We start from the raw sequence: 21,579 nt of genomic DNA, 5'->3' as shown, positions 1-21,579 counted from the left end.
TCTTTTTATAGTTTTACTTTCGATTTTAAATCGAAACTGAAAGTTCAGTTTTTCCATACGGAGTTCCTCGTCGTTTTTCCAACCTGGCAATGCATTTGATATACAAGCTTCCCGCCACTATAACACGGCGTTATTTTCACAATATTTGCAGAAAAATGTCTTCAAACGGAGGAGATACATCACCAGCTAAGAAACCAAAGATTGTCAATGATGACAAAAGTAAAAGATTTGTTTGGGTCGACTTGGAGGTACGTTTTATCGTCCCTTGCACTCACAGGCACTTGTTTCTATCCATTGGAAGACCCACTATCAACGTATATTTATAGATTTATGGATAGAAACAAGTGCCTGTGCTTGCACTAGTCCATAAGGCCACAGGCACTTGTCTTAGAAGTGTTATATTAAGGTATATGTAAATATATATATTTTTTTCTGAGATAAGTGCCTATGCATAACTCTCATATATATATATATAGGAAATAAATCTGATCAGGAGTTGTCTCCCATAGACCTAGTACTATAAATAATTATGTAATTTCTCAATGTCACAGTGGCACCCATAACAACTATGTTTGGTCAATAACTTGATTAGGTTAATTAGTGTAAATGTGCATTCATGTTTTTTTTGTTTTTTGTCTAAATGTACTAAATAATTTCTAATCATTTTCTTTATTCTGTGCTTTATTTTGTAATTCATTAATTTCATTGTATGGCTCAAATTTTGGGCACCATGATTGGTTAATAAAAATTATCTTATCTTATCTCATGAAACTGAATTGTTTGCCGCAGACTAGTTGCAAGCTTGCGGCAAACAAAAAGTTTGCAGGAACACAGCAAACTTCCGGCAAACATTGCTGCAAGCTTGCGGCAAGTTTGCAGAAACATCAATGTTGTCCGTAAGATTGCCAGAAAGTTGAAAATAATAAAGAATAATTGCTGCAAGATTGCAGAAAACTTTGACCATTCGATATGTTTGTTGCAAGATTGCAGAAAACTTTGACTATTCTATATGTTTGCAAGAACATTGCATGAATTACACAATATTGACTGGGCATGCCTAGTTGGCACTTCCTGGATGCTAACATTTTGAAATTGTGGCTTGGTCATGTTGGTTGTGTTTGGAAATGCATTTTACATATAAGAGATCAAGGAAGATTTTTGGTTCAATAATATGGGATAATCAGTATCACAGTGTAGATACTATTCTGAACGCTATCCGGAAGTCGCGATTTTCGAAGCGAGAACTTTTTGAATCACATTTTAAATTTGTTGGATATACTATTAAACGGTAAGATGTTCATCTGTACATTGCTTAATGATTAATTCAGCTGACATCGATATTCACAAATGGTTTATAATTAAATTTAGCACATTCATTATTCGTATCTTTGCCTTAATCAAGAGATTTTCAAGTGCATCACTAAGGAAAATCAGTCGGTGAACCTAAAAACAATCTTTTTGCACCCTTACTGTACAATTTAACGTAAAAACCAGACTTAATTAACTAAATAAAGTATATTTTAAGTGGTGCACAGGTTAAAGTTTCAGCCAGATCTTTGAAGCCAGAAATAATTAAATTACACTTGTTTGAATTTCTCACTGTACGATCAGTCTCGCTTGTATATTTTGAAACTGTATGATCAGTCTTTATATCACTGTATTCTAGTGGTGATTTTAAAGTTATTTACCATACATTTCAAGATGGCATTTTTCTAAATAACACCAATATATTTTGATAAATTCACATCCTGAAAACATGTTTTTGCTTGATAGGGTGTACTCGACTTACTACATTAAGTATAAGGATGTTTGAATGTTGCTGAAATAAAAGGAAGGTTTGTTTGTTTATATAAGTTTCAGAAATGTCCTCCGTTATACTTAAAATTGTACAAACACACAGATTTAATTGTTATATAAAAATGCATTTACAAACATTCGAGGCCATACTGTAGCCTATAATTGATCACAGTTTCTTCACTTTGTTTTGGATGTAGATCTGTCTTTTTCACACTCAATTGTACACCACTTTGTAAAGCGGTGGTTTATAGTGATAATGAAGTCCGTCTTTCCATTCGTCCGTTGGACCAGTACAACATGTTTCGCCGGTTTTTGTAAGCGCATCTCCTCATAAACCACTTAATATACATTGGGATTTCCAGACATTTTTAATTCGAGAGAGGTCCAATCCAGGAGAAAAGAGGATTCCAAATATATAGATATAGGAAGATGTGGTGTGAGTGCCAATGAGACAACTCTCCATCCAAATTACAATTTAAAAAGTAAACCATTATAGTAAACCATTATATGTTCCCATACAAATGCATTGAAAGTTAAAAAATAGTTTCAAACCGCCGGATCCCAATTTTCTTGAATCTGTCACTGGTATAACTATTAATTATTTTTTCTCGGATTCCGTATTATATATGATAATATAAAAAAGAAGATGTGGTATGATTGTCAATGAGACAACCATCCACAAGAGACCAAAATGACACAGACATTAAGAAATATAGGTCACTGTATGGCCTTCAACAATGAGCAAAGCCAATACCACAAAGTCAGCTATAAAAGGTCCTGAAATTACAATGTAAAACAATTCAAACGAGAAAATTAACGGCCTTATTTATATATAAAAAAAGGAATGTATTTCGAATTTTATTAAAAATCTTTTATGGGGTTTCTTTATATAAGATATGAACTTACATTGCATTATATGGGGGCTTTTCTAGAATTGCTCCATTTTTAATCAATTAATGTATTATGGACCTTCTATTTCGAATTTTTGGTAAAAATATTTTTGATGTTTCTATATCTAAAATACGGACTTTGTCATAACCTTATATTGGGCGTACCTATTTTATATCCACAACTTCCTTCAGACACTTGTCATAACTTCATGAATCAGTTTTCTATTTCCATGATAAAGACTTTTCCACTACCTTATTGGGTGGTACCCGTTTACTATACGCATCTTTCAAAAACTTACTTAAAACTTCCTCCTATTCGTTATTAAATGATGCCCCTGTGCACTTTTAATCAAGTTTTTTTATGGTTTATTTTTTTCCAAAACATGGACTTTAAAAGTGGCAGGGTATAATTTCGTTAATTCTTTCCTCAATACCTAAAGTTTTTAAACAATGCTTTCTCTATCTTTTTTTTGTCATTTTAAAAGAGACAAGCTTGATGTATGTTATCACCAATTGGTCAACGGCAGACGGTGTAAATAGTCTTTAAAAATGTAACAAATAACTGCAACGACACACTAATGACACACTAATACAAAGTCCACAAGAGAATCAAGTATTGCTTTTTAGGCATTTGATTTTAAATAAGACTGACAGAACAAAAATATAATTGTTTTGCCGTCTACAAAAATCATCAGATATATTTGTATTGTCTGATGAAAGAAATAACACGTTATAGTTCCATGGACACAATCACAATATCACATAGACACGTATATACCTTCAAATTGCCGTTGTTTTTTTTCCCTTCAAAATCACGACTGGTCATACAGACAAAAAATCTGAAATCACTTCTAGAATACAGTCAGTTTTAGACTGATCGTACAGTAATTTATTTTGGGATCCTCAAGGAAAGCTACTTTTTTATTTGAAATATGAACATTTTACTTAAATACGGTAAGAATATTGAAACAGTATATGTTCAACTGTAAACTGATGCAAATATTTGCAATAAAAGATTATTTGCTTTGTACTACGAGAGCAAAATTGTCAATTGATTTCACTTTTTTCTATGAAGTTAGTGTGATGCACATGTATATTTTATATTCTACTGCATGTTTTTATTACAGTTACTCATATTTATGATGTTATACATACATTTAAGATGTGCAAAGCTCTATATAGATATAGGAGTAAACAAATGATAAGAAAAAGCACGAAAACAAAACCGTTCTGTTAGCCAGTTTGAAATCCTCGCTTCGAAAATCGCGACTTCCGGATAGCGTACAGAATAGTATCTACACTGTGAGCATGTAATTGTGTAAGTACAAATGATTCATAGAACTGCATGTTTTAATAAGAAAATTAATGCTATCATCATATATAATTAAGTAAGCAACTATATACATGTATGTGTGTTTGAACAACTTACTATAAGTTTAAATCTGTAAATGATGTACTGCACCATCATGATCATCTATAATACTAAAATTACGAGGTCCAATTTGTCAGCCGTCATCACGTAAAAACGATGAATCAAAGAATTCAATTTTATATATAACTAATATAGAACAATGCTGTTGATTAAAAATTACACCACTCCAGACCCTTTTGTTTTCCACATAATTAATATTGCCAATAATTAAGAAGTTCCGGGTCGAATTCGATACCGATACCAATAGTATATTCACATGTTACCTATCCTTATCTGTACGTTCCGCATCTGACAGGCCCACCACCAAACGCTGTATTTAGGATTTTCATAGGAGGATCCAGGGGGGGGGCCTGGGGGGACAGAAAGATGTTGAAAGCAGAGAAAATTGTGCATCTTATAATTGGCATGACTTTATCAGATGACAATACCAATACTAAAATATGGCTTACGCATAGTTAGATTCTTTAATTCAGTCACAGACCGCCGCGATATCACGGGTGTGTTCTAGTGTTTATTAAGATTAAGTTAAATTCTATAATGCAATTATTACCTAGTTTTATACTGAATACATATTTGAGATTTTACCATGCTCATGTTTTAAAACAGAGGTATATATAATGTCTTTTGAGAATGACTCCTGCCTCTTTGTCAAAACTCAAATGCATGTGTGTACTTCCTTAAATCTCACGAGTTTGCAAGAACTCTTTCAATGACTCTTTGTATAAAGACATGAATTGACTTCTTAAAAATGTTGCTGTGTAATTTGAGAGATAAATTGAAGGTGTCTACACACATGACATTGGTATATGTGTAGTTCCTGCAAGTTTGCCGCAATTTGCAACAAACTATTACCGCAAGCTTCATTTGCATGGTAAAAATGGTTGCGGCAAGTTAAGCTTTGGGCAATGTTTGCTGCAAGCTTGCAGCAATGTTTGCAGCAAACTTGTGGCAAATGTTTGCCGCAGGGCTTATTTTTGGGTAAGGGAAGGCGTCAAAGCAAACAAAGCCTTTCAAGATGTCATACTTATTTGGACTACCCTTGCAGTCAATCCTCAATCGGTCACTTGTTTTCTATCCATGGAAAGATCTACTATCCCTATATGTATATAACAAGAAGTATATAGATAGTAGATTCAGCCATAGATAGAACACAAGTGCATGCATGTGGCCCCTTGTAGGAACAAAAATGCAAACAATGAAAATGTCCTCTATAGATCCTCTTTTAGACAGTTTTTCTCATATGTTGCTCATGTGAATGGCCTTTACATTTTGACGATGTAGCGGTTATAGCTATGTTTAAATGTCATCTATCAATAAACAATCTAGATCTAGTCATAAGATTCAAATTTTGATTAAGCAATCAATCAAAATATTGTATCATGATTAAACATGTTAAAGTGTATATTTTAAGTTACTACTTTTTTAAACAAGTATAAATAGGATATAAATTTATTTCTTATATTGGATCATTGCAAGATCGGTCAGTCAGGGTTCATCTGACCTTGACCTCAATTTCATGGTTTATTGGTTAAAATTGAGTAAATGGTTTTGTCAGTTTATTAGTTTCTTTAATCTAAAGGTCAACTAGTCTATAAATATTTGGTGTATAGAATGGTTGTAAGGTGTACATGTCTGCTTGGTTTAATCTGACCTTGACCCCATTATTATTAAATTGTGAAAAAAAGGTAACAAGCAGGCAGGAAATTTAAGCATGTGCTATCAAATCAGTTAAATATTTTTATTCAATATTTTGGGGCCTCCCCTAAAGTTGAAATCATAGCTTCCGCATATTACTTTATATTACTCCATCCTGTCATAAAATCTGAAGTTGAACTACTAATGTCACAGATCGACACTTGTCTCGGGGACAAAATCACACCTAAATGTATTAAAAAAATCAAAGACAAGTGCCTGTGACTCATATATCCTGATTTTCTATCAATCCCTAAATTTATTTATCATTATTATCCAGATAAATGGTATTGATATATTTTTCAGATGACTGGATTAGACATTGAAAAGGAACACATTATAGAGATGGCTTGTCTTGTTACAGATACAGAACTCAATGTTATAGCTGAGGTAATTATAAACATTGAAATTGTCGCATTAAAATCAAGTAATTATCAGAAAGTTAGAACTATAGGTTTTCTTTGTTTTGTCTCTTATTTGTTGGCTGTTGGTTAGAAGTTAATCAAATCAGGTGGTTCAAAATGAAAGATAACATACTGATATTTGATTTATTAATGACATTTTTGCTTGCTATTTTTTAGCCTGGAGGTATATGACATTGATATGATAGACATTTAAGGTGGTACCCAACACTTTCACTAAAATTAATTTGGCTTGTTTAATTTTCATAAAATTTCGTCAAAGTTAATAAACAAAAATATAAAAATTTAAAAATTTTGAACCAACCGTTTTGTCAGAAAAATTACACTGGTTATATAGCACTTTGACAAAAACCAATTTTGATCATTGAGAAGCTTAATATTCCTTTTACAACACAACATAATTAAAACGTTTGATTGACTTTACAGAGTTGTCTCCCTGTAGTTTTAGGTACCACCTTAAAAGCTATGTTGTGTAGTTCTTTGGTGTGTTTTTATACGACCGCAAATTTTGAAAAAATTTTCGTCGTATATTGCTATCACGTTGGCGTCGTCGTCGTCGTCGTCCGAATACTTTTAGTTTTCGCACTCTAACTTTAGTAAAAGTGAATAGAAATCTATGAAATTTTAACACAAGGTTTATGACCATAAAAGGAAGGCTGGTATTGATTTTGGGAGTTTTGGTCCCAACATTTTAGGAATTAGGGGCCAAAAAGGGACCAAATAAGCATTTTCTTGGTTTTCGCACTATAACTTTAGTTTAAGTTAATAGAAATCTATGAAATTTTGACACAAGGTTTATAACCACAAAATAAAGGTTGGGATTGATTTTGGGAGTTTTATTTTCAACAGTTTAGGAATTAGGGGCCAAAAAAGGGCCCAAATAAGCATTATTCTTGGTTTTCGCACAATAACTTTAGTTAAAGTCAATAGAAATCAATGAAATTTAAACACAATGTTTATGACCACAAAAGGAAGGTTGGTATTGATTTTGGGAGTTTCGGTCCCAACAGTTTAGGAATTAGGGGCCAAAAAGGGACCCAAATAAGCATTTTTCTTGGTTTTCGCACCATAGCGTTAGTATAAGTGAATAGAAATCTATGAAATTTAAACACAAGGTTTATGACTATAAAAGGAAGGTTGGTATTGATTTTGGAAGTTTTGGTCCCAACAGTTAAGGAAAAAGGGGCCCAAAGGGACCAAAATTAAACTTTGTTTGATTTCATCAAAATTGAATAATTGGGGTTCTTTAATATGCCGAATCTAACTGTGTATGTAGATTCTTAATTTTTGGTCCAGTTTTCAAATTGGTCTACATTAAGGTCCAAAGGGTCCAAAATTAAACTTAGTTTGATTTTAACAAAAATTGAAACCTTGGGGTTCTTTGATATGCTGAATCTAAAAATGTACTTAGATTTTTTATTATTGGCCCAGTTTTCAAGTTGGCCCAAATCGGGGTCCAAAATTAAACATTGTTTGATTTCATCAAAAATTGAATAATTGGGGTTCTTTGATATGCCAAATCTAACTGTGTATGTAGATTCTTAATTTTTGGTCCAGTTTTAAAATTGGTCTAAATTAAAGTGCAAAGGGTCCAAAATTAAACTAAGTTTGATTTTAACAAAAAATAAATTCTTGGGCCTCTTTGATATGCTGAATCTAAACATGTACTTAGATTTTTGATTATGGGCCCAGTTTTCAAGTTGGTCCAAATCAGGATCTAAAACTATTATATTAAGTATTGTGCAATAGCAAGTCTTTTCAATTGCACAGTATTGTGCAATGGCAAGAAATATCTAATTTCACAATATTGTGAAATAGCAAATTTTTTTTTAATTAAGAGTTATCTTTCTTTGTCCAGTATAGTAAGCAAGAAATATCTGCAAGAATTTTTTTTAATTGGAGTTATCTTTCTTTGTCCAGAATCAACTTAAATCTTTGTTATATACAATATACAATGTATATTCACTTTTTACTACCAACTGATAAATTTAAATAATCTTTACCATTCAGTGATAACAAGCAGTTTTTTTACATCATGTATTTAAATGAGTAGTAATTGTTGCAAACTCCATTAGAATATTTTAATTGAAATTAGTTTTGGAATAAGGGAAAGGGGGATGTGAATAAAAAATTGGGTTAAATTTTTCTCATTTGAAATTTCATAAATAAAAAGAAAATTTCTTCAAACATTTTTTTGAGAGGATTAATATTCAACAGCATAGTGAATTGCTCTAAGAGAAAACAAAAATTTTAAGTTCATTTGAATACATTCATTCTGTGTCAGAAACCTATGCTGTGTCAACTATTTAATCACAATCCAAATTTAGAGCGGAATCCAGCTTGAATGTTGTGTCCATACTTGTCCCAACCGTTCAGGGTTCAACCTCTGCGGTCGTATAAAGCTACGCCCTGCGGAGCATCTGGTTTTAATGTAATTTAGAGCTTGTATCAAACTGAAAAGAACCAGGTTTATTTAGTTATGTATCACACTTTCAAAACTACCTGTATTATATATTTAGGTTGCCTAATATTTTTTCATTAAATTCTTTCAATGTTAAGTTCTAGTCTAGTTTTTTTTAAGAAAAAAAAATAATGTTTTTAATCGGAAGATAGCTTCTAAGTTAGATTAAGATTTTTTGAATTCTATTATTTCATTACTTAGAAATGTTACATGCATATTTTTTTTACAGGGTCCTAATTTAGTTATTAATCAACCAGATGAAGTTTTAGATAACATGGGAGAATGGTGTAAACAACATCATGGAGAGGTAAAATGTTCTGATAAGAAACTTTATCTCTGTTTCCATTCAGTGAAAAATAAAATCACAAAAATATGGAAAGACACTTTAAAATGGGTTCTCAGCTCAAGCAAGAAAATCATTCTCATTGAGATGACCAACAATAATCTATAACTATGTAAGATGCTATGATGCTAGGGTTAGTACTTCGCTTTTGTAGGCAATAAAAAGACGTTGTGTTGCTTTCAATTCTATAATTCAGATCCCATACAAGTTTGCGTTACAATAACGTTACGTCAACAATAGTAACGTTGGGTACGTTTGAACAAGGTCGTGAATCTTTGACACTCCGGGCGCCGAAAGTGAAATATAAATAGAAATGAAATGAAAATTTGACTAAATTGAAGACATATATCATAATTCATCACTTAACTTTAAAGTCTATGTATCATAAAAGAAAGAATTAATCACTTTGAATTTGAACAGTCTATTTCGATCATAATTTGAAAAGTTATTTTGTCCACTCGTGAATCTTTTGTACGGCATCTGACTTCGCCTGACGGAACATCTTGGGTCGTGTAACATCCTCCGGTTCAGATTCAATACAGTTCACTTCGATTGGGTATAATTTCGTGATTGGGCGGTTGGTGGTTCCGTTTTTAGTGCGAAGTTTTACAGTTCTGATAAGATTATCCTCTCCTTTTACGAGTTCTTCGACAACGGCGAGTTTCCATGAATTTCTTAAAGTTTCGTCATGTATTTGAACAACATCACCAATAGCTATCGATTGTTCGTTATTTCCTACACTTCTGTGATGTTCCCGTAATGAGGTCAAATACTCATATTTCCATCGTTGTTGAAAGTGGTTTAGAATGTCTCTTTGTAATTGAACACGTTTGTTAAAGTTAATTGGTTCAAAATGTCCATTGTTTTCACTAGCTGGATACGGAAGTCGCGTAATTTTTCGACCATACAAAAGATGTGATGGTGTCAGTGGTTCTGGATCCGTAAGATCGGATGAAACATACGTTAGAGGTCTATCATTGAGAGTTGCTTCGATCTCTGTTAACACAGTTTGTAAAGTCTCTAAATCGACACAGTTACTTCCTAATACTTTCTTCAAACACATTTTCGTTAACCCAATCAACCGTTCATAGAAACCACCAAACCACGGAGCTTTCTTAGTAATAAATTTCCAATTTGTTCCTGTAGAGCTTAGACTTTCGCGCACTAAATTTGAGTTTGTAAGATGTTTGATTTCTCGACTGGCTGCTTCAAAAGTTAGTGCATTGTCAGATATAAGTAACTTCGGTAAGGATCTCCTGCTTGCGAATCTTCTGAAGGCTAACATAAATGTAGGTTCTGATAAGTTATTCACAAGTTCTAAATGAACAGCTCTCGTCGACGCACATGTAAACAAACATAAGTATACCTTTGATTTTATATCATCTGTATTTCGCACATACATAGGACCAGCAAAGTCTACGCCTGTAACAGTAAACGGTATATCCTCGTGTAACCTCTCTTTGGGCAGTGGCGGTGGATCAGGTTGTTGGTAAGCATGCCCTGTTACTTTCCGACAGTTAACGCATTTTCTAAGAATAACTTTGACTCGTTGACGAATTCGAGGTATCCAGTATACTTGTCGCAAGTGTGTTACGGTAGAGTTGACGCCTTCATGTAAATGATTGATATGAGCATCCATAATAATGAGTGAAGTGAGTCTATGTAACGGAGGTAACAAGTATGGATGTTTAGCTGATTCCTCCAAAGGTGCATGTTGAATTCTCCCGCGGCAACGAAGTGCATTTTTTTCATCAAAGTACAAGTTGAATTGTCTTACAATAAACGGCTTAACTGTCACAGATTTGTTGAAATAATTAAACACTTCATGATATTCTGATTTCTGAACCGTTTGTATCCATGTCAATGTAGCATGCTGTATTTCATTAACGGTCAATTCCGACAATGTTCTATCACTCCGTGCTAACTTACAGTTTTGTATAAATCTCATCACATAGGCTGTAACACGTATTAATGTCTTCAAACTGCTATAACGTTCGATATCCATAATCTTATGTATGCCAAATTCTTGACGTTTCTGAGATGTGAGTAAGACGTGCTGTTTTTCTGAGGTTTCATTAGTTGGAATCTCCATTATATTCTCGTTTTCAACAATTTCGTTTCCGCTCCATGTTGGCCATTGTGTTTTGTCTGTTATCCACTCGGGTCCATGAAACCATAATCTGTTGTTTATGAATTTCGTTCCTGTTATGCCTCTAGTTAATAAATCTGCAGGATTTGCATCCGTCGGACAATAACGCCATTTTTGATTTTCATTTGACTCCTTAATTTCCTTGACTCTGTTTGCGACAAACTTTTTGAGTGGTTTTGTTGATTGAAGCCATTTCAAAACGATCTGACTGTCACACCAGAAGTTGATTTGTAAGTTTCCAATATGTAGATTTTGAATAAGATGTTTCGCAAGTCGAGCCCCTAAAAGGGCAGCCATCAGTTCAAGATTAGGTAGAGTGACACTTTTCAATGGGGCAACTCGATTCTTTGCCATTACTAATGCAGACTCCTTTTCTGTGACAAGATACGCACAGGTTCCATAAGCTAGTTGACTTGAATCTGTGAAAATATGTAATTCTGCTGTTTCAATGTCCGTTATTCCTGAACACTCAAAATAACATCTAGGAATCTCAATGTTCATTGCAAATTGTAGATCTTTGGTCAAATCACTCCATGTTGATTCGATTTCTTTTGGTAAAGGGCAGTCCCATGCAAACTTTTCTTTCCACAACAATTGCATTAACATCTTTGTTCTGACGGTGACGGGGCTAAGCAGACCTAGCGGATCATAAATGTTTGAAGATTGTTTTAAGATCTCACGTTTTGTTATTATCCTTTCCGTTGTTGTATTTATGTTGTTTCGAAACGAGATTTGATCGTTGTTCACATTCCAACGGAGACCAAGAATTTTGATGTTCGTATCTCTTTCTATGCATTTTTCAGATTGGGCTAAGCGTAGTAATTCTGTGCTATTTGACGTCCATGATCTCAGATTGAATCCTCCTCTTGCCAATAAATCTCGTGATTCTCTGTAGAATTTCAGCATTTCTTTCTCATCCCAGAAGCTTGACAAAACATTGTCAATATACAGGTCGTTTTTCAGTATCTCGGCTGTTTTACAAGAATTGAGTTTGAAGTGCTTCATAAGGGTGGCATTCAAGATGTAAGGTGAGCATGTAGTTCCAAATAGAACGACTCTAAAACGGTAAGTTATCAGTGGACTGTCTGGGTCAGATGGATCACTCAACCAAAAAAATCTTGTGACGTCCCTATCTTCTTTATCCAGTTCGACATTCAAAAACGCTTTCTCTATGTCGGTAGTCACTGCGTGCTTGTGTAATCTGAATCTAGCTAAAATTCCCGTCAAATCGTTTAACATCGGCGGAACTGACATGAGACAATCGTTTAAACTAGCCTTGTGAGGTGATTCGTGACAACTACAATCATAGACTATACGTATAGGAGTCGTAGATGAGTCCTTTTTTACTGCATGGTGAGGAATGTAGTGAATTCTGTTTGACTGGTTTCCATTTTCTGTTACCCGCTCAATGAACCCTCGGCGTTTTTGGTCCTTAATTATGTCGCCATACATTTTCAGCATGTTGGTATCCTTTTTGAGTCTATCGATCATATTACAAGTTCTGCGTAAAGTGACATTATAGTTCGTAGGTAACTCATTGAAATCATTTCTCCATGGCAGTTTTGCGGTATAGCGATTATCTTGGTAAGTTATGCATTTTGTTTCGTATTCATCATTGAAGTCTTTCATGGTGGTTGTTTCTAATTCGTCTGCTTTGACACCAATAGATTCTAAATCCCAAAACTTTTCCAGGCTGCTTTCCTCTTGCTGATGTTGAATCAGTACATTAAACATTCCTGTTGATGATTGTTCTCCTGTAAAAGTATGCATCGGTCCTGACAACAAGTATCCCAAACGGGATTTTACGGCCGTTGGCCCATCTCCTCTGATCACGTGATCCTGCACAATACTCCAATAGTAGTCCGCTCCAATTAAAAGAGAAAGTTCAAATTTCCTATCCTCTGTGACTGGGTTAGCTAATCGTAATCCTTTGAGATATGGCAGTTTTGAAGCGATGACATTTGTAACATTACTGAGGGGTGCAGCAATGCGCGGTACTATCAGTACATCCATAGGAATAAATCCACCAGTTTCAATTTCTAAAGTAATCTGAGCCTTATCCATGTGTCTCACGTTCTGGTTGGCGTTTCCAAAAGTTGATAAACTAATTGTAGAATTTCCACAAGGTTTAAGTTGTAATTGTGCTGCTAAATCTTCCGAAATAAATGATTTCTGAGACCCTTCATCTAGTAAAATGTTAGACATCGCGCTCCGATCCTCGAACCATACAGGTGCTACTGCTGTCTTAAGAAGTATCTCGGTATGTGCCTGTGCTTGTGGTGTTGACGTGTAAAACGTTGACATAGGGTTACTTTCTTCTCCATTAACATTTACTGTATTGACAGCGGCGGCATCAGCGGGAGGTACAGGTGCTTGAATTTCCTGATTACATAGAGCAGTGTGATGTCTCTTGTCACATTTACGACATTTATATCGTGATCTACATTCTGATATCTTATGTTTACCAAAACAGTTGAAACAAAGTTGTTTTTTCTTGACTATTTCGTAACGACTGGCATTATCTTTAATCTCTGAGCAATCAACAGCTGAATGGGATTTGTTGCAAAATATGCATGGCTTGGGTTTATTCGATTCAGTGTTGTTCCTGGAGTTTGTGTGTACTCTATTGACTTGTCTATAATTTCCTTTCATTGTAGCCTTTGTTACAAACGATGCGGTAGGGGTTAAATTATCTGTGTTCATAGCGTGGCCAGCTTGTTGAGCGCGCAGCTCCTTACCTATAGCCTTCCGTAGTAAGTCTATGGTCCATGTACTTGTATCATGCTCTCTTGTCAATGTAGTTCTCAATTCCGGTGGTAGTTTTCTAAAGATGATGGGTGTAAGTACTGTTCCAAAATTTGTTTGACACTGTCCTAGTGATTCTAGGCCTCTAATACTAGTTTCAACTTTGTCATAGAATGTTCTGAGACTGTTTAATGACATTGTGGGGTTTGGCAAATCGACTAGTTTTTGCATATGTGCATCAATAATGATTCCTTGTTGACCATATCGCGCTTGTAGTAATGAAATTGCTTGCTCATAGTTTGCGTGCGTAAGTGACAATCCCGATATGCAACTTTCCGCTTCTCCGTGAAGCTGGGCCTTCAAGTATGTGAAACGTTGTACGTTTGTCAATGATGGGTTTGTATGGACAGTAGTTTCGTACGATTCCCAGAAAGTTTGCCATAGAAGTAAATCTCCCGAAAAAGTCGGCAAATCTAGTTTTGGAAGTTTGTGATAGAACTTATAAGTTTCATTTAATGGCGGATCTCTGTTGATCTCATATTCTCCTTGTGAGTTTGCACTTGTCGATGTTTGCATGTGCTGATTTGTATTCTGATTGAAATTATTTGAAAATGAATGCGTTGTACTAGTATTTTGTACGATACTTGAGGTTAATTGACTCACCGTGTCCTGAGGTGTACTTGATTTCAACTCCAAATCACATTCTTTGTAGCGGCGAATATTAATGTCTATATGCTGATTAAATTCGTCTGCATCCAAAATTTCCTGTTCCACACTTTCTGCATCCAAGGAATCCAATATTTCAGCGTCTAGTTTCTGCAAAAGTTCATGTTTACGTTCAAGGTTTTCAATGGCACTATGAATGTCCCGTCGGGTGATCTCTCCTTCGTTGATTTTCTCGTCAGTTTTGTGAATCTGTCTGGTTACGGCGCTTCTGTGGCCTCCTCTCACTGCTTTCAGCTTATCCATCCTGGTCACGGCACCAATATGTAAGATGCTATGATGCTAGGGTTAGTACTTCGCTTTTGTAGGCAATAAAAAGACGTTGTGTTGCTTTCAATTCTATAATTCAGATCCCATACAAGTTTGCGTTACAATAACGTTACGTCAACAATAGTAACGTTGGGTACGTTTGAACAAGGTCGTGAATCTTTGACAATAACCATTGATTACATTTCATTCAGGATATTCTTTATTTCTTCAAAAAATCTTAAATGGAGCCTACAATTGTTAATGTCAAAGTCCATACCATTATTATTATTTTTTGCCGGAGTTGTGACCAATATGACTTATGGTGCTCTAACAGTTTAAAGGAGTAAGTTCAGTAAGGGCCATATTTGGCCCCAATTATAAAGTTCATAGTAACAAGACAATACATGTTTGAAGTTGCCTTTAAGACATGTTAGAAAGTTAAACAGAACAGTTTTTGTCAAAGTTTAATTCTAACACGTTGATTTTTACATCCAAAAAAGGTCAAGATAAGGGATTTTGGTGAAATTTGACAAAATCAGCTGGATTTCAACCAAATAAAGGACCAGGAAACATAGAGCGCAGGCGTCGACAAGCTTAAGATTCAAATAAGACATGTGAAATGTCTTCACAAACATTGTTTTTAAAGATCTTTGTTGTCGACGTATGCGCTCTATGGTTCCTTCCAATAATCTCAAGGCCGTAACTAGGCATCTTATTTTAGTGAGGCAAAATAATTGAGAAATTTTTTTTTGGAGGGTATGAAATGAATGGTGCAAAATCCTGCATTCTAGGCATTTTTAGAGAGTTTGATAATGTTTTGAATTTGGACACTTTTTATAAAAAAAAAATCATATTTAAAGACATTTTTTAAAATAACACAAAAATTTTAACAACTTTCATATGGAAGATAATCATCTAAATATCACTGATTTGAGACTGCTGCTAGAACATAGAACAAACTTTGATTTAGTAGAGTTTGACAAATTTTTCTATGGCTGGTTTAGTCAAATCGTTTCAGAATCATAATTTGGTCTACTGTTACTAGTATCCTTATCGAGATGAACATGGAACATGGCAAGACCGCACAATCTCTTGCTTCTCATGCATGCTATTTTCTAAGTTTTCAGTCGCTTCAGGGCCGTCTGTGTTTCTAAAGGTAGCACATTATCACCAACACAATGATCAATGTCTTCTTCCAATTCCTTCTCCATCAGCAATTCGATAGTAGCAACAGTATAAATTAACAGTTTTGTTTACAAAAGGGAATTAAGCTTTCCTTTAAGCACCATCATAAAGTTGCATTTACAAATATTAAACTCGCTACTATTATGCTGACAAAGAGAAGACACACTTGGGATATAGAGATAAGATACATGTACATGATTCTATCTATAGAGTAAGCATACATGATATGGGTACAGGGGAATTGGAATGGAATTGTTGACGTTTACATGTAGGTCCGTAATTTCAAATTATTATAGTTGGTGGTATTTTAGTTCCAGAAACTATAAATTTAGGAGTATATAAGGTGTTGGGTGTCTGAGTCTGAAACCCCGAATAAAAAGAAACGAAATTCCGTAGTTCCGAATAATTAATCAAAAGACAAAATCCTGTGTTAAAGTTTCTACCATCCTCAATAATATCAAATTGGAATATGGGATATTCTTTCAATTTTCAAGGTTAAAGAAACATGGATAAAAACTAATCCATGCATGTTTCATATTATTGTTATTTTATTTATCTGTAAAGAGAAAGATTTCAGTTCGTGAAATGAATACGCAGACAGAACTGCCTCTTGCGATGCCCAGTACTTGATTTGTCAGTCTACTTATCGTTTTTGGATTGTTCTAATGAAGTTATATGCAATACTCAAACTCTGTTCACAAAAACTAGTTTACTAGAATTATTCTTTCTTTACCTTCAGTGTCGCTTTCCATTTTTCTGAAAGAGCCTGTTTTAACTAGAGATCCATGACGATTATCGTTACTAGGTTTATGCAGAGACATATAATACAATTGTATTATATGTCTCTGGTTTATGTGATCCAGAAACATCACCGTTGAGATGCTGGGTTACATTCAGGAAGAATAGTTTAAAAGGAATGATGACAAGTTATAGAAATTAATGTTGAGACAGAACAACAAATTACTATTATATTTATATATATGTATGAAAAAAATATTCAGTGTCGAAATTTTAGTGAGGCAATTGCCTCACTTGCCTCAAGGGTAGTTACGGCCTTGATCTATGGAAATTTACCCATTTTCATTGATTTTTTCGTGAAAAATCAACATTAGTACAACTTGTGACGTCATAATGAAACGCAGAAACGTAAAATTTTCAACAAAATTGTTTATATCGAAGCTAGTCAATGTATTAGCTATACTTTATCGTGATATTGGTCGATAAATCCAAAATTGAAATTTACGCTAAAAAAGTGGGCCATTTTAGGACCTTATCGAACATACTCCTTTATTGTGACTTTATCATTATCTGTAAAAACTTTGGTTTTTTTTTCAGTCTGGATTAACAGATGCTGTGCGAAAAAGTGACATTTCTCTAGAAAAAGCAGAACAAAATATGTTGAACTTTATCAAGGAACATACAACAGAGAGTACTGCTTTACTGGCTGGAAACTCAATCCATGCTGATAGAATGTTTCTGAACAAATACATGCCAAAATTCTTAAATCATCTACATTACAGAATACTAGATGTCAGCACAGTCAAAGAACTTTGTCGGTATGTTCTGTAGAACCTTTAAATGTTTTCTGAAAAGACCAGTGACTCATTTTACCAAAAAATATTACCATGAAAAGAACTTGTAAGTCATAAACATTTCAGTAGAAGAAATGAAAATTTTTATTGTAAGATTTTTTGTGAAAAGAGCCTATGTTCTTTAGTAAATAGAAACAATTGCTTGGATAAAATGTTCATATTTTATTAGTTCAACTTATCAAGGAAGATGTTCTGGTTTCCATGTGAATGACATCTTTGTTGTCATGGTCTCAAGCTCCATTGAGTGAATGAGGTTAGGAGATATATCTTTTTTGGGGTGAAAATTGGTGCTTACTGCTTTACCTATAACAGATACATGTAATGGTTTAGTTCATTTATTTTCTGACAAAAGAATCAAAACTTTCTGTTTAAGGTTTTTTATCTAAAGATGAGCTTTTTATTTTGTGAACTGTTACAAGTACAAAATTATAAGACTAAAATACAATTTTTTATTTTTAATTTTTGCAATATCATATTTAATTTATATAAAAAAAATAAAAAATTGCAAGTTTTAATTATTGTGATTATAACTTATTGGCAAATTTCGCAATTATAAAAGCATTTTGCTATAACTTCTGAATTTACAGTACTAGTATAAACCAAAGGAATAACAGGAACTAACCTAGGAGGCAAATTAAGGAAGGGGAATCTGTAGCATATTGTGATGTACACATTTAAAGTAATAAGTGGTACAAGGAGACCATATTGATTTATAATGCAAATAATGTAAATTTATTTTATTATGATAAGTAAAATTGCAGATTGCAGGTGGTTAAATTAAATGAAAATATTTGGCTTTGACATAATTCTTCAAAAGAATGTTCCTTAGTAACCTTAAATTTGGGAATTTCTTTGGTTATTATTAGTGTTGTCAACGGTTAACCGGTTAATCGGTCAAACGACCGAATACCAAAACCGTTAATCAGTCGAACGACCGAATACCAAAACCGTTAACCGGTTAACCGAACTTTTTTCAATTTTGACAGATTTTATATAACTTTGTATTGAAATCATTACATAGTAAATTGTCGTCTTGGTAATTGATTTGATAGATGTGATATACCTGACTTAGGTTTGGGGGACTAAAGACAAGTGTGTATATATTGTAAATAAAACAAAGAGTTTTCAATTTATGATCCTTTTACTTTGGATTCAAATGCCAAAAGAGGCTGATACATGTAATCATCACAACAATCATGGTTAAGACAATACAACATTTCCGGAAAGTACGGATCCAACATACAGATATATAACATAGATCAATTGTCCAGTAAATTGATTGCTATTGTTTATCCTATACACATAAATTTAATTAATTAGTTAGAACTTGTCTCTCAGCTCGGGGCAGGATCTTAAAGAAACATAATTAGTATATATGTTTTTTTAACAGTAACTCTAAATCAGTTTAAATGCAAATAAATTTTACGATTTACTTCATTATTTCGTTTCTGATCTAATAGTGTGTAAACCTTCACCTAAATGTACAACCCCCGTCTCGCAAAGCTTAGTCTTACTTTAAACAAATTGCTAACTTAAAAATGGTATAATGCAAACCAATTTGAATGTACTCAATGTATACGTGATAGTACAAGTAACATGCAAACAAAGTGTCATTTTAATCTCTTTGTGGAGAATTGTCTCATTGGTAATCATCTTCTTTTTTATAATTAATCATTTTAATTGAAACACTCCACATCATTTTTGGAGTCAACAAGTGAAAAGGAAAGAGTAATCAGTTTCAGACATATTCAATTCTACGAGATCAACACTAGTTATTATATGAGTATTTTAGTACAACTTGACCAATTATTTTGGAAATTAAGGACCATAAAATATAGGTCTAATTTTATTTTGATTGTCGACATTTCCTGTTGAAGAGTTATCCCCCTTAGTCATATATTATAAAAAAAAAAAAGAAGGTTTTCTTTTGTTTTATAATGATCAAGTTTAGTTTTTTTCTGAGGTCTTTTTTTCAGGGGAGGGAGACTGGTTCAGGAATGATCACAATAAAGAATTTTAACATGTCATAGAATGTCATAAACTACAGATGAAAATGGACATTTACTGATCAAGAGTTACATCCCTTACATTAAAGTTAATTAATTTGAATATATAAAGTTAAATTTTGAGAATGAATTCATTGAAAGAGTTCTGATGAGGGTAGTGTTTCTCAGGTCACTACATCACCTTATAAATTCTAGTTTTATACTAAAGTTATTTGAAAGAAAGAGCATAGTCTCATTATTTATTATAGGAGACCAATGTTTAGCTTCTGGTTGTTTGTAATCTTCTTTAAATCAATAAAAAATTGCATTAAACAATTATTTAAATATGTATATTTGATTTTTTATAACAGGCATTGGTATCCAGAAGAATACCAAAAGGCACCAAAGAAAAAAATAGCTCACAGGTATTCACTAACACTAAGTTTTAGTAATACATTATGATCTCAATAAATAGATGACTCAAATGATAGAAAGAAAAAACACATCAAAATAGCAATACTGTTGTGTGAATACTTTTACTGTATAAATGTATGAAGAAGATTGGGAATGATTGCTGGGTGTCTTCTATTATTAAGGACAGGTAGTTAAAAACCTTTGAAAAGAGCATGAATGATGAGAAGACAACTCTCCACAAGAGACCAAATAATGTATAAAATATTTTTTTAACGTAGAAGTTAGCAACTACAACACACTGTAGTCTATAACAATAAGCAAATCCCATACTGCATATAACAAGCTATAAAAGCCAGCAAATTAATAATGTACTAAATCAGGCCTAAAACATTGTTAATACATTATTGACTTGCAAGACAATAACTTAATGTCATTTGACCGTATGCATCTAACCTTTAATTTGACCTTAGTTGGAGATGATAACACAGGTTCTGACAGCAATTTCAGTTATTGAAAACAATGTTTGCTGGAAAATGAACTTACACAAATTTCAATCAAACATGAGCAAATCAGCACTCGCTAGTTAAGACATGTCAATTGAGGATTTAATGAATAAATTTAAGCCTATCAGAATTGTAACTTAAAAATTGCATTAGAATACATGTTGGCATTTTTTTCATCATTCATTGTTGAACTAAATCTTAATCATTGATTTTATTTTATTTAGAGCCCTTGATGACATCAAAGAGAGCATGCAAGAACTGAAATTTTACAAAGGAGCCATTTTTAAATAGCTTGTACAAAATGTACATGATCATTACATGTAGTAAATTTGATTGAATTCAACTTCAAAGTACAGTTAATGTGGATACAATTTGCACAGCCATGTTTCGTTAACAGGAAGTGGTTGAGAATGACAACAGTAAACTGAAATTTAGTGTAAACCTTTCACACTCTCTATAAACATGTGTTGATTCGAACTTGTTGTAAATATTGTCAACTTTTAATGTATACTGAATACCTTTTATACTTGTGCATATATGGTGTTAGTTATATTTGTTATGCATAAAGAAAGAACTTTAGTTGTTACATATAGTATTTACTTTTTTGCCAAAGGCCATTTTCCTGCATACCAGTTTAAGATACCATCTTAATAATGTTGGTCGTCCTAAGCATGCATGAAATATTTGCAACTGGATGTTACTAAGCAATCACCAAACAATAAATAATAGAGTTGGGAAGATTTAATGTGGTTGGTAAAATAACACCTTTTGTTTTCCACCGATGCGATTAAGATTAGAGTTGTCTGCTAAAAACAGTTCAGCCCTGTCGGATGTTCATATGCCTATTCTGACTCGTGATTTCCCAGTGATTGTCTTAAGTTGTAACTGATATATTTTATGTGTTTTGGGCAAGTTTTCAATATCCAGTTTAATTTGTTTTACAACTTGTCTGGACATCATACCCCACATGCAAGATTGGAATGCTAAATAATTGAGC

The 21,579-nt window shown here is 33.4% G+C and overlaps 1 protein-coding gene across 1 annotated transcript; it reads left to right on the top strand.

Moving 5' to 3' along the window:
• Nucleotides 1-17: 17 nt before the first annotated feature.
• On the top strand, nucleotides 18-21,168 carry LOC134715034 (oligoribonuclease, mitochondrial-like). Its single transcript, XM_063576888.1, has 6 exons — nucleotides 18-248; nucleotides 6,118-6,201; nucleotides 8,924-9,001; nucleotides 17,424-17,644; nucleotides 20,037-20,090; nucleotides 20,807-21,168. Exons 1-6 carry the CDS (start codon nucleotides 90-92, stop codon nucleotides 20,871-20,873), a joined length of 663 nt encoding a protein of 220 aa, XP_063432958.1. The 5' UTR covers nucleotides 18-89; the 3' UTR covers nucleotides 20,874-21,168.
• The last annotated feature ends 411 nt before the right edge of the window (nucleotides 21,169-21,579 follow it).

Source organism: Mytilus trossulus, chromosome 4 (genome assembly GCF_036588685.1).
Source record: "Mytilus trossulus isolate FHL-02 chromosome 4, PNRI_Mtr1.1.1.hap1, whole genome shotgun sequence".
Lineage (NCBI taxonomy): Eukaryota > Metazoa > Mollusca > Bivalvia > Mytilida > Mytilidae > Mytilus > Mytilus trossulus.
Note: the sequence above shows the minus strand (reverse complement) of the source record. Positions and strands in the feature narration are given on the sequence as shown.

Bases quoted from the DNA above. Each gene is read 5' to 3' on its own strand.
- LOC134715034 (XM_063576888.1), top strand. From the start codon at position 90: ATGCATTTGATATACAAGCTTCCCGCCACTATAACACGGCGTTATTTT. The intron at 249-6,117 runs GTACGTTTTATC...TATATTTTTCAG, and splicing joins TTGTTTGGGTCGACTTGGAG to ATGACTGGATTAGACATTGA. The intron at 20,091-20,806 runs GTATTCACTAAC...TATTTTATTTAG, and splicing joins AAGAAAAAAATAGCTCACAG to AGCCCTTGATGACATCAAAG.